General features: G+C 52.7%; 1 protein-coding gene across 1 annotated transcript in view; it reads left to right on the top strand.

The window, feature by feature from the left end:
* Window positions 1-11,946, top strand: part of SORL1 (sortilin related receptor 1) — a 148,640-nt gene that overhangs the window by 20,627 nt on the left and 116,067 nt on the right. Inside the window, exons 3-5 of the mRNA XM_021696254.1 lie at window positions 2,028-2,153; window positions 8,722-8,883; window positions 10,474-10,541. Coding sequence (XP_021551929.1) covers window positions 2,028-2,153; window positions 8,722-8,883; window positions 10,474-10,541 — 356 coding nt within the window. The remainder of the gene's footprint in view (window positions 1-2,027; window positions 2,154-8,721; window positions 8,884-10,473; window positions 10,542-11,946) is intronic.

The following is an 11,946-nucleotide window of genomic DNA, read 5'->3' as shown; positions in this document are numbered from 1 at the left end:
CAGCGAGAGAGGGAACACAAGCAGGGGGAGTGGGAGAGGGAGAAGCAGGCTTCCCGTGGAGCAGGGAGCCCGACGCGGGGCTCGATCCCAGGACCCTGGGATCACGACCCGAGCCGAAGGCAGACGCTCAATGACTGAGCCACCCAGGCACCCCCCACAGAATTTTTTAAGATGAAGAGCGATAACGTATACTGAAAAATACTATCCTAATATGACTTATTATCACCTCTGTGCTTCTGAGGAAGTAACTCATAGTGGATTATCAATTTTGGGGACGTTGGAGCTGGAGGGGGCCGAGTTCCCTTTTAGAGAAGCCATTAGTTCAGTACATCTGGTGTCTGAGCCTAACAGGGACTCTCAGTGTCCATTCTGGGCCAGGAGAATGGAAGTGAGAAGGTACCACTTTGTCTTTTTACTCACTCAAATCCTCTGTGAGCTTCTCAACCTGCTGCATTTTGAGGCTGCTTTGATGGCAGCCCCTCACTGTGTGCATGGCAGTTGGGGACACGCTGTGTGTTGTAAGCATGAGCGTTCGTAATGGGGCTTCTTCCACTGTGGCCCAGATATCGGCAGAGGCTCTCTCTGTGCTCTTCTAACATTGACATCTAATAAATATTAACGCCCCGTGTGTGTTCTTGCTTCCCTTTGTACCTGCCTCGTGTAGTTCATTGTTTACAAGGGTTGTTGCTTACAAACATTTGTACGTTTACAATGTGTGTAAAGGCCATGTCTTTGCATATCTGGCACTTAGCACAGCCCCTGGCTCCTGACAAACCCTTCAGATGTGTACCTGTGCTGGGATGAGTCCAGCCGTTCCTGTTCTTGTTGCAATTCACCTGTCATTTTCCTTTAGAACTTACCCCAGTCCTAACTATTATTAATATTCTGTTCACCTATCAGGCTTGTTTTTAATCCTCTGATTATGTTGATTTCACATTGTCTAGGTAGTCAGTCTAGGTGCAAAATACCTGGCGGCTTGTCTCCCGCCATCCATTACCGGAGGTGTGATGGCTTTGGGATTTCTGGCTTTGGAGGCAGGCAGCCTGGATCACATTTCCACGCTGCTACTTACCTTCTCTGTTACTCTGGCAAGAAACTAATCCCCTAAGCCCCTGCCGCCTTATCTGGAAAGTGATTTTAGTAACTGCATTTGCCATGCAGGGCTGTGGGGAGAGCTCCCTGAGCTCTTTCACACGAGGAGGGCAGTACGGTATCTGGCACCTAGGAAGCATGCCGTGAGTGACAGTTCCTCTTACATTTTACCTACGTGGTTACTGGGTGGCTGGAGCCCCGCAAGCAGGAGGCCCGGCTCCTGGCTCCTGGGCTACTGCCACCGCCCCCACACACACCGCCCCCACCCCTGCCAGGCAGTAGCATCAACATCAGCGAGCGTGATGAGTGCTGGGGCCGGGGCGTCTTGAATCTATACATTTGACCTCCGTGCATATCGAATCACTCAGCACTTTTCTTTCTCACCTGTTGGACTTCTCCGTGGAGGCCTAGGAGGGTTTCCTTTTTCATCCTCTGCAGTGCCAGAGCAACAGACCTTCCCAGCAGAGGGTTGAAGAATGAGATTACCTTTTGGGGACATTTCAGCAGATGGCAAAACAAGTCCCCAGTCCCTCCCCGTCAGACAACCACATTCAGTCTGCCTCTGGATGTAATTGGTTAGACACTCAACCCAGCCATGGGGAGGAGGTCATCATTGTTTCCATCCGTGGGTCCCCCTGGCCCCCCTGCAAGGAAGCATCCTGGCCTCAGAAAGGAGCCTGTGTATTGCGGGCAGCAAGGGGCTGTGGCGCTCCTGGGCTTCCTGCCCCCCACATGCTTGGGGGGCGGATGGAGAGGTGCCCTGCTTATCCTTGGTGCATCATCTCTTCACATCTGTCGTGTCCTGACGCCGGGGACCTGTCGGGAACATCGTTCGGGATCCAGGGCGGGATGTTGACAGGTGCGGGCAGAGGGAGAGGTCTCTCGGCCACATTTTTCACCAGCTCTTCTTCATCCTCTCCTCCTCCCTAATCCAGGTGTATGTGTCTTACGACTATGGAAAATCATTCAAGAGAATTTCCGAGAAATTGAGCTTCGGCTTGGGCAACAGCAGTGAAGCGGTGATCGCCCAGTTCTACCACAGCCCCGTGGACAATAAGCGTGTAAGGAGGCGCCATCCCGCCTGTCGGGACTTCAGGGGGCTGAATTCCGGGACGTCCGCCGTGCTAACAGGGGGGGCTGGGAGAAGGAGCTCCTTGTCATCATCTCTGCAGTGTGACCCGTAGCCAGGGACTGTTCTTCCACTAACCAGGGAGTTTAGCAGAACACAGGTGTCAGGGTGGAACCGTGCATAACCGGGCAGGCCAGGTTCTGGCCAGGCAGGATTTCTGGACAAAGCGTCAGGCTAACGTGCAGAAAGAAAATCCCCCAATCGATGAACTGCCTGTCTCACAGGTGGCAAAAATGAGACCTGGGTTTACTGGGACTTTCACCACCGTGTGATGCACATCTTCCAGAGTGCTTGCCGGATGCTTGATTTTGTGGGCATCACCAGTGTGTGTGTGTGTGTGTGTGTGTGTGTATCACCAGTGTGTGTGTGTGTGTGTGTGTGTGTGTGTGTGTGTACACGCATGCGCGCACCCCCACCCCCAGCCTGTACCGGCCTAGAGAACACCAAGGCAAGGCGGCAGATACTGCTGTGCTTCCGGATTTGTTTTCCCGGCTGGCTGGCCTGGGGCTCAGTTTCTGCAGTAGACCCCCGGCAGTCGGATGTGGAGGAAGCATTGATTTGAGATTGCCCTGGGCCCCCAGAGAGGCGGAGCGGGAGGCGGAGGCGAGAGGGCAGGAATCAGGCAGCCTGCAAGGTTAGGTTACTTTAGCTTGGAGAGTTGTATTTGATGGCTCTCTCCCGCACTCTGGTGAGCCCTAGCTCGTTTCCAGAGGCAGGATGACTGCTCCTAAGAATGTTCAGGAAGCTCCGAGGTAAGGGTAGCTGCTGTTCTTTGCTCATCCAGAAAGGAACAAGATCTGCACGGTCCTCTGGCCAGGTGCCCCCCAACACTGGCTTCTCGGGTTGCCTCTATTCAAAATATTTAGCCACTGGAATGGCACTGGCCAATCAGAACAGAGCCAGTCTGGAGGGAGCTGGGTCCTGAAGGCCACCCTGCCTGGCCAGGCATTAACCTTTTAGTTGCTGGATGGTGGACAGGCCCTGGGGAAGGGGCCAGGCCACTGGTGCTTAGGAGGGGCCTCTCTTGGGTTTCAAGGAAGCAGCTACGTACTAATGGGTATAGAAATTTTTTTTTTTTTTTTTTTTTAACTAGACTAGCTACTACTGGTACATACTGGTTAATATTAGCCCTGCCTGATGATCTCAAAGCAGAGGAACAGTTAGGAACAGCTCCCCTCTTACCTAACTCGCTCCACGATGAAAAGCAAGGAAGAGGTGTTGGAGGGACTTGGCTCTGGAGACAAGATTGCCCGCCCCCTGCACCCGCTCCTCCCACTGCACTTGGTTGGGCAGGCCTGGGACTTGGGGCCCCCAGGGTTGGGTGGGCCCTGCTGCCCGATTTGCGATTTGCTCTCGGCTTCTGAGAGGTGAGGCTCCTTGCCCCCAGGGTCCGGCTTGCTGGCTGTGCCACGTCTCCCCTGGATAGAGCTGTGTGCCCCCTGCCTTCCAAGGAGCAGATAACGCTCAGATTACTCACCTTGTCCGGAGGTACCTGTCGATTATTATTATCATTATCTTTACACATTGTCCCAGAGCTAACTCTTACTGCCTTTGTGGCCTTGGAGCCACTCTGTGGTCCCTCCAGAATCTTCTTTTTCAGCTCCATCTGCCCCCTCCTCACCTCCTATCACAAGGGCACAGATGTCTGCCAGCAGGTCCTGACTTCCTTCCTGCTTGTCGTGGGTTGTGGTGAGCAGCTGCTAGGCCCACACGCACGTCTGAGTAGTCAGAAGACAGGAAAGATGATGTTCTGGGCTTGCAGAGCAGGTTTGGTGCAGGGGGAGAGGGGCTTTTGGAGCATTAGGTCTGGAGAAGGAGCAGGGCGGGGCCAGGGTGCTGGGGCAAGCAAGAAGAGAACGCCAGGCATGGTCGTCAAGGAGTTTGGGGTCCTGGAAGGGCAGGGCATGCCTGCAGCCTGGGTGCTCCCTGTGGGGGAGGTGGGGCATCTTGGGCTTCTCACGGGAGAGATGGACGTACTTTGGGAGTTGGTGGGGAGAGGGAAGAGGAACCACCTTCTTTGAAAACCTATTGACAGGTGGAGCACGGGCCTGGAGCAGACTGAGTGGGGTTAGAGATGCAGCATTCTCTACTGAGTTTCTGGTTCCCCAAAGAAGGTCGTTACCCCTCCCCAACTTCTCAGGAAGGAAACTGTGACTCTCACTGTGCCAGTTACTTCTGTTACTTTTGTCTTTGTCCCCTGGAAGGCAGATTGCCTCACCGGACCTACCACTTCCTGAGAAAAATCATGCAGGCTGGGTGCCTTGCTGTCAACACCAGCAGGGTGCTGGGCCCAGGCACATCCCCTGTGTGTGGACGTGAGGGGCGCTGTCAGGGAGTAGGGTTTGAAATGGTTGAAATGACCTTGGGCAACGTCTTGGAAAGGTGAGGATGTCCCGTGAGGGCCACATGGAAGCCTGAGCAGGTGTGTGCCTGTGGAAGGGGATGGGAAGGGCTGGTTAGGCAAGCAAGCTCCGCTCCAGTGGTTTTGCTTTGCGATGGAGATGGACTGGCTGTGGGGTCCTGTGAGCATTTGGGTCTATTTTTGCACCTGCCAGCAGCAGCCCACTTCCTTCTCAGCTGCCTCCCTGAAGCAGTGTGCAGCCCTAGCCACCTGACAGTGCTGCAACACCCCCCCCGCCCCGCCCGGCGCACCCGAGAGCAGCCATGCAGTACGTCTGGGGCTCCTTCCAGAAGGTTCCAGAGTGTGCAGCTAGGCTTCCCAGCCTCGAGAGGTGGGCCCCTCTGTCTTTCCCTTCACTCTCACCTTATGGAGGTACGTTCCTTCGTTGCCTCCTCCGCCCTTCCTCCTGTCATCGTGCTCCTGGTCCCCCCACCTGAGACCTGGAGAGAATCACTTAGGCTAACACGGAGGTGCATTCTGTAGCTTATTTTATGCTTCTAGAGGTATTTGTGTTTTAAGAGGAAACATTGTTTTAAGCCCAAAGCGGAACATTCAGTGATTGCAAACAGGGCGGGAGAGGTGGGGTGTCTGAGGACACTTCTGAAATCGCACAGTCTAATCACACAGACTAGGAAGCACCTGCTAGGTCGGCTGTGCTGGCAAATCTGTGGGGCTGGCCTCGAGGAGGCTGAACAGGCAGGCAGTCTGGGGACCTCACGGCAGAGTGGGACATGCTGCACTTCCTGTCCCTTGCTCGGGTGGCATGGTTACATCACAGTCGTGCCTCAGTGATCACGGGAAGCCACGGGGGGTGGGGCTGGGGATTAAGCGAGGTCAGGTCAGAGAAATAAAGGCTTCATGGGGTACTGGGGATTGGAAATGGAGCTGCAAGGACGGGTCTGGTTCCAGTAGCTGAGCAGAGTTGGTGGGAGTCCGCGAGGGGGAGAAGGCCCTGGGCAGAGAAGTCAGGGTGCCAGTCTGTGGTTTCTGTACAGGCTGGGGGGAGACTCACTTCTCAGGGATGGAGGGTTGGTGCTGGGGCACTTTGAGACACCAGGCAGGTGAAGATGGAGGAGTTTGCTTTTTGCCTCGAGGACTGTGGGGAGCCATGGAAGGATCTTAGAGTAGGGGACTCGCTATAAATAGAGTCTTCTAGGGAAATGCGTGTCCTGGCAAGAGGCAGGAGGGTCGGAAAGGGGAAAGATTAGAGAGGGGTCAGGAAGTCATGAGAGGGGTCCTGGTAATATAGGCATGACGTTGCCCGGTTCCTCAGTCAGACATTGTAATTGCCCTCTGAGTATTTCACACCCTGCCAAGGCCTGGAAGACACAAGGGGGCCTAAAAAGCCCAGTGCCCGGCCCCAGTTTGCTCATGGACTCCAGTAGGGAGTGGGCCACATGGGTAGCACTGGGGATACAAAGGAGAGCAGAGATTATGAAGAGACATAACTGGGTGGGTGGCTGCTGGGGCATGGGACCGAGGCAAGGCAATGGAGCGGAACCCCAGCTCTCATTATGAGGACTGTGGCCTGGGGCAGCTGTAGCACGTGGAGAGCTTGGGACGCGGCCGGATGGCGTCGGAGGACGCTGTTTTGGACGACGGAGTGAAGTATCTCGGCGCATCAGAGGGGAGATGCTGAGGAGGTCAGAAGTCAGGGTCAGACCGTAGATCCATAGATTAAAAGTCCTGACGTGCCTGATCTCAGCGGTGGTAGTTGAAGCTGCGTGGAGGATGGAGCAGGTTCGTAGCAGAGGACGGAAGAGCGATGAGGTTATGCAGGGGTGGGGAGCGACAAAGGGGAAGAAGGAGCCGGAGGAGGGTCAAGGACGGGGTGGTCAGGTGTGGGGCACGGAGCCTTGGCATGAGATGGGGTCACCCAAGGCCAGGGAGGGGAGCTGCCACTACAGACTTGAGGAGGCGGCGCGTGGATGAGCCCGGGGGCACAGGGTGAGACCTAGGCATGAAATTCTGGAAATTCTGCTTCTTTGTTGGAGGAAGAGAAGAAAGGATTTGGTGAACGGTGAAGGGGTGGGCTCCGAACTGGCCAGAAATGGCTGTAGATGCTGCCTCCTGGCTCACCTTGGCCGGTTAACGTCTCTGCGCTCCAGTGCCCTAGTTAGTAAAGGAGGATAAGACTGTATCGAAAGCACTGCCTGGCTGTGAGTACCAGAAGCATGACATGAGCTGAGGATGAGCATGAGCTAAGGCATGCACAACTTGTCTGCTCAGTGCCTGGCATACACTAAGTGTTCTTGACACTTTTTAATAAACTCTATGCCCAACGTGGGGCTCGAACTCACGACCCCAAGATCAAGAGTCGCAGGTTCCACCGTCTGAGCCAGCCAGGCGCCCCTGGTCTGGACACATTGAGCTATTACCATGAAGGACAGATAATATGTTTTATAACCGGCTACATGATATTTATATCTTCAAATGTGAAACCTCTAGAAACCATGGAATAGATGTCTGGAGAAGTCTTTCTAAACTGAGAGCACTCCGTTCCCTAGTAACCAGGATGGTTTCGGAGCAGGAAGATGGGCTCCATCATTTCTGGGGAACGCCTTTTATGCCAAAAATGATGATGGTCCTCTTAGGATCATAATTGTTTTTACAACATTGCATTTGCTTGTGGTCGTTTATGCTTTCAAAACATTCACTCGCCTTTATGGTTAGATTTAACGAGGCTCCTACAGAGTTTGGAGTTCTACGTTAGATGCCGTGGAAGAAACATGAGAGAAAGAACATGTAGAGTGCACTCCTGGGAATTGGGGAAGGAAAAGCCAAAGGTGAAGGAGCAAGAACACGTGGACGCAGCGTCAGGCAAGCCCAGAGTATTAGGACATGCCTAAGCTGCTTGTGCCAAAAGGATTCTGAGCAGAAGATTGATCTGGGTCAGATGCAGTCAATGAGGGGAAGTGTGCTTGGACGGGTGCCTTTGGATTGTTGATTTCTGAGATTTCAGGGACTCGTTGGTGCTTGGAGCTGGGTCCCCCTTGCTCTGGTTCACGGTGAGCCGCCGAGCCGCCCTTGCCCTTCCGGGAACAGGAGGCTGCCCTTCCCATCTCTTATGTGCATTCCAGGCCTGCTACTATCTGTGCTCCATAGACATTTCCCACAGGCCCTCCTGGCCGTCCTCAAGTCCGTGCTCTACTTTTTTTCCCCTTTTTTTCCCAAACTCAAACTGCCCTCGACTTGGGATGTTCTTTCCCTCTGAAAGTCTTGCCTGCCCTTCGAGGGCCAGATCTTCCCTGGAGTCACTTCTGATCTCCCAGACTGGAACTCCTCTGGACTGCGTGCTTTTCACAGGACTCTGTCCGTGGTTCCCCACTGAATCTCATTTTCCCTTGAGTTACAGTCACCCATGATCACGTCTATCTTTCTCCCACACGAGACTGCAAGGATTCTGGGTTTTCACTGTGGCACCTGCAGCTTCCGGTCCACGGGGAATATTCAGTGCACATTTGTGAAGTTGAATTGCCTCGGTCCTTTCTCCTGGAGAACTCTCTAGGCTGGCGGTCACTCTGCAGTCCCACTTGTTCAGGGCCACTTACCTGTGCAGGGCTAAGTCAAGTGAAGCCCTTGCTCGCCAAGCTCTTCCTGACGGGCCCCAGAGTGAGGCAGCCGGCCCCACTGGCAGCTGGGTCCTCGGGGCTGCCCTGTCCCCTGGCCTAGTGCCCAGAACATCCTCCTAGATGGGTGTGATTGTAGGGATTTCCCGTAGCTGCTCAGAGGATGGAGGGAGGGAAGCAGGCTTACCTGTGTGCAGCCAGTCTGAAGAGCAGGCCTTCTGGGTCCCAGTCATCCTCTGATGGTGCCTGAGTGACCTGCCAGAGGGTGAGAATGGCCAGGTCAATTCAAAGAAAAAATAGGCTTGACCAGCTCAATTACCTGCTGAAAGGAGAGCCTGTCCTGCACCCCTTCCTTCCCAGAGCCTTGCTTGGTGGGCACCAGCATCTCCTCCTGGCCAGGAGATGGGGAGGAAGCCGAGTGGGGGCACTGCAGGCCCCCGGCCCCGCACACACTGCTGGGGGGTGTTGGGGGTGGGTATTGGGCAGCCCTGGCCAGGTCCCGCTCTGAGCTTGCCTTGTTTCTCTTGCAGTACATCTTTGTAGATGCTTATGCCCAGTACCTCTGGATCACGTTTGACTTCTGCAACACTATCCAAGGCTTTTCCATCCCGTTCCGGGCAGTTGATCTCCTCCTGCACAGCAAGGCCTCCAACCTTCTCCTGGGCTTTGACAGGTCTCACCCCAACAAGCAGGTAAGGGAGTTTCTGGAACACAGGTGGGGCTTCTCCGGTTTTCTGTTCCTGCCCGTGGGGATTGTGTGTCCTCTGACTGACCTCCCCCAGCCCCTCCTTCCTCCTCTCCCAAGCTTAGACTTTGTACTAGTTGAATTCCCACGGCTGAGGAAAACCGTATCTCCCTGGCACTCTTCGTCTGCCTCCCAGCCAGGGGGCAATGCCAAGCGCTCGGCAGGCCCTTGTAGCCAGACATCATGCCCTTCTCCATGTCGATGCACCTTTGTGGGTTTGAGGGGGGGGTCCATCGAAACTCTGGAAATTATTCACACAGAGCCAGCTAAAGCCTGGAGTCTGAGCTCTGCTGGGACCTCTATCTTGAATTTCTGTTCTACCTTTCCCATCCTCTGCCTCAAACAACATACTGCTTTTGTACCATTTATTTGAAATTATCATTAACTTAAATTTTTTTCCTACATGTGTGTGTGTTTGTGTGCCTTTAATATAAATATGTGTATTTTTCTCCTTAAATCTGGATTTGAAGGAGAGTGAGATGGGGAGACAGCCCAAGTAGGATTTATCTCTCAAGGTTGAAACTTGCCAAATCGAGGCTATCGGTCTGGTATAATACCATGAAACCAGTAGACCTTGTAGGATTGGATTCATGAGGAATTTTGAATGGCTTGGCTCAGAGGAACCTTGGAACATATCTTTTTCTTTGCAGGTTGTTTAACCAAAACATGATCTGTTTACCTTTCCTTGCCTTAGGGAGTAACCTAAGTACAGGCTGGGTCAGTTTACCAGTGTATGTGGATGAACGTTGTTTTTAGTCTTCTGCTTCTTCTTGTGTGGTCACTAGGGCCAGAGGAATGCTCAGGTGCTGTGTTTGGAAGTTCAGGGGCTTTGGCAAAGACCAGCAAGTTCATCACTCACGGCCGTATTGTTTGCATTCAAGTGGTTCCCCTTGGTGCTCTTTACCTCTGCGCTTAGCCAGGGTCCCCTCTGTTCACCTTGAATCCCCGTGGCCCATTATGGGTTTTTAAGGACATGGTTTCCCAGGTGAGAAAGTACAGTGTAATCCTTTTGTTTTTACTATCCCTGATGGCTAGTGTCGAGTAAACCGTAATTTCTGATGATCCATAAATGGAAGACAATACCCAGTCATTTTTCCTTGTAGTTATTCTTGAAGCCTTAGTAACTGTGGAGAGGAACGGGAAGGTGCAGATCTCACCTTGCCTCCCCACCCTCGTTCACTTTTGGAGTAACCAAGCTGGCCTTGCTGATCTCCGGGCCCGTCTTCCCAGACCGCACGTTATTTATGGCGGGGCCTGATGGCCTTGCCGTTCAGGTTATGCCTGCCCCTTACTTCTATTTTTTTTTTTTTTAAAGATTTTATTTATTTATTTGTCGGAGAGAGAAAGCACAAGCAGGGGGAGTGGCAGGCAGAGGGAGAAACAGGCTCCCCAGTGAGCAGGGAGCCGCCCGATGCGGGACTCGATACCAGAACCCTGGGATCATGACCTGAGCTGAAGGCAGACGCTTAACCGACTGAGCCACCCAGGTGTTCCTGCCTCTTGCATCTTGATCTCTTCTTGTCCTTGGTCTTTGCAGCTGTGGAAGTCAGATGATTTTGGCCAGACCTGGATCCTGATTCAGGAACATGTGAAGTCCTTTTCTTGGTAAGTCCTCCATCTAAGAAGTTTGAATTACATAATCACCTTTCTTCAGTTCTAGCTCCTTCATGGAGGACAGACCTGCCCTCACCTGAAATGTGGAGCATGTGGTTCGGGAAAGGCACATTCCAGACCTGGGAATTAGAACTGAGAGTACAACACGCTCACTGTGTGGGGCGGTGGGGGATCAGAGAGGAAAGTTATTGGTGAGAGAAGTGACAGAGCTTTTGCATTTTTCAGTCCATCAGGGAACCCAGGGGACTCTTGAAGCACTTGCATGATTAGAATTTCTAAAGACCTTCACTCTTCGAGCATGACAACAGAAGTGGAGATTTTTCTCTGTATCACTTTCATTCACTTGTTCATTCATAACGTATTTTTTTTGGATGTCTGCTGAATATGAAACATGTTCGATGCTTTAGGGTAGAAGAAGTTGAATAATTTATGGATATAGTTATTAAGGAGACTGCAGCTTAGGAGGCAAGAAAAGACATTTTGTGTACAGAACACACATCATGGAAGACACACAAAAGTCACAGACCTAGCAGGAGAAGCCAGAGGGGGGACTAGTCTTTCCAGATGGGGAGATCCCAGCCAGCTCCATGGAGGAGGTTGCTTTTGAGCCAGGATGTGCGCAAGAGGCTGGAGGTAGCAGGAGGGGCCTGGAGGTGTGCGGGGCTGGGATTCCAGACAGAAACAGAATGGCCAAAGGCAGAGAGAGAGAACACTGTGGTACTTGGGTGGAGAACACGAAGTCTGACTTCTGGACAGTATGTTGGGTGAAGTTCGGGAAGAGACATTGGTATCCGAATATGCAGTGCTTGGTAAAGGAATCTGGACTGAATTCTGAAAGCAGCGAGGAGCCCCTATAGGGTTTTGAGAAGGAGAGAGAAATCAACAGGGCTGGACTTGCAGAAGTACAGCTGTTGCTAGTCGTACGTCCTTCTGATCTTTCACTGTTACAGGGTGCAGTATGTAATCTTGAATAGATGCACTTGTACACGTGTGGGCAAATGGGCAGAACAGATTCTCAGGAGCAGACATGCTGGGTCAGCAGGTCACTCAAACCCTTCACACTTAGCAAACTTGATTCCTCCTACATTGACCCTTGACCTCCACTGCCCCCAGTCAGCTGCCCCTGGAATCTTCCCCATTTCAGTTTCTAGTTGCTCAGGCCAGGAACTTGGGAGTCATCACTGATTTCATGTTTGTTTCATGCTTCACAATCCCCACCTATCAGGAAATCCTGTTGTCTCTACCTTTGGTTTATATCTAGGATCTACTGCTCAGCTATGACTTTACTCCAAGCCACCACTGTCACTCATTAGTTGTCCACCTGGTCTTTCCACCACTACTCCTGTCCTTCTGCAGTTAATTCTCAGTACATGGCCGGGTTGATCTTCATAAAAAC

This window comes from Neomonachus schauinslandi, chromosome 11 (genome assembly GCF_002201575.2).
Source record: "Neomonachus schauinslandi chromosome 11, ASM220157v2, whole genome shotgun sequence".
NCBI lineage: Eukaryota > Metazoa > Chordata > Mammalia > Carnivora > Phocidae > Neomonachus > Neomonachus schauinslandi.
Note: the sequence above shows the minus strand (reverse complement) of the source record. Positions and strands in the feature narration are given on the sequence as shown.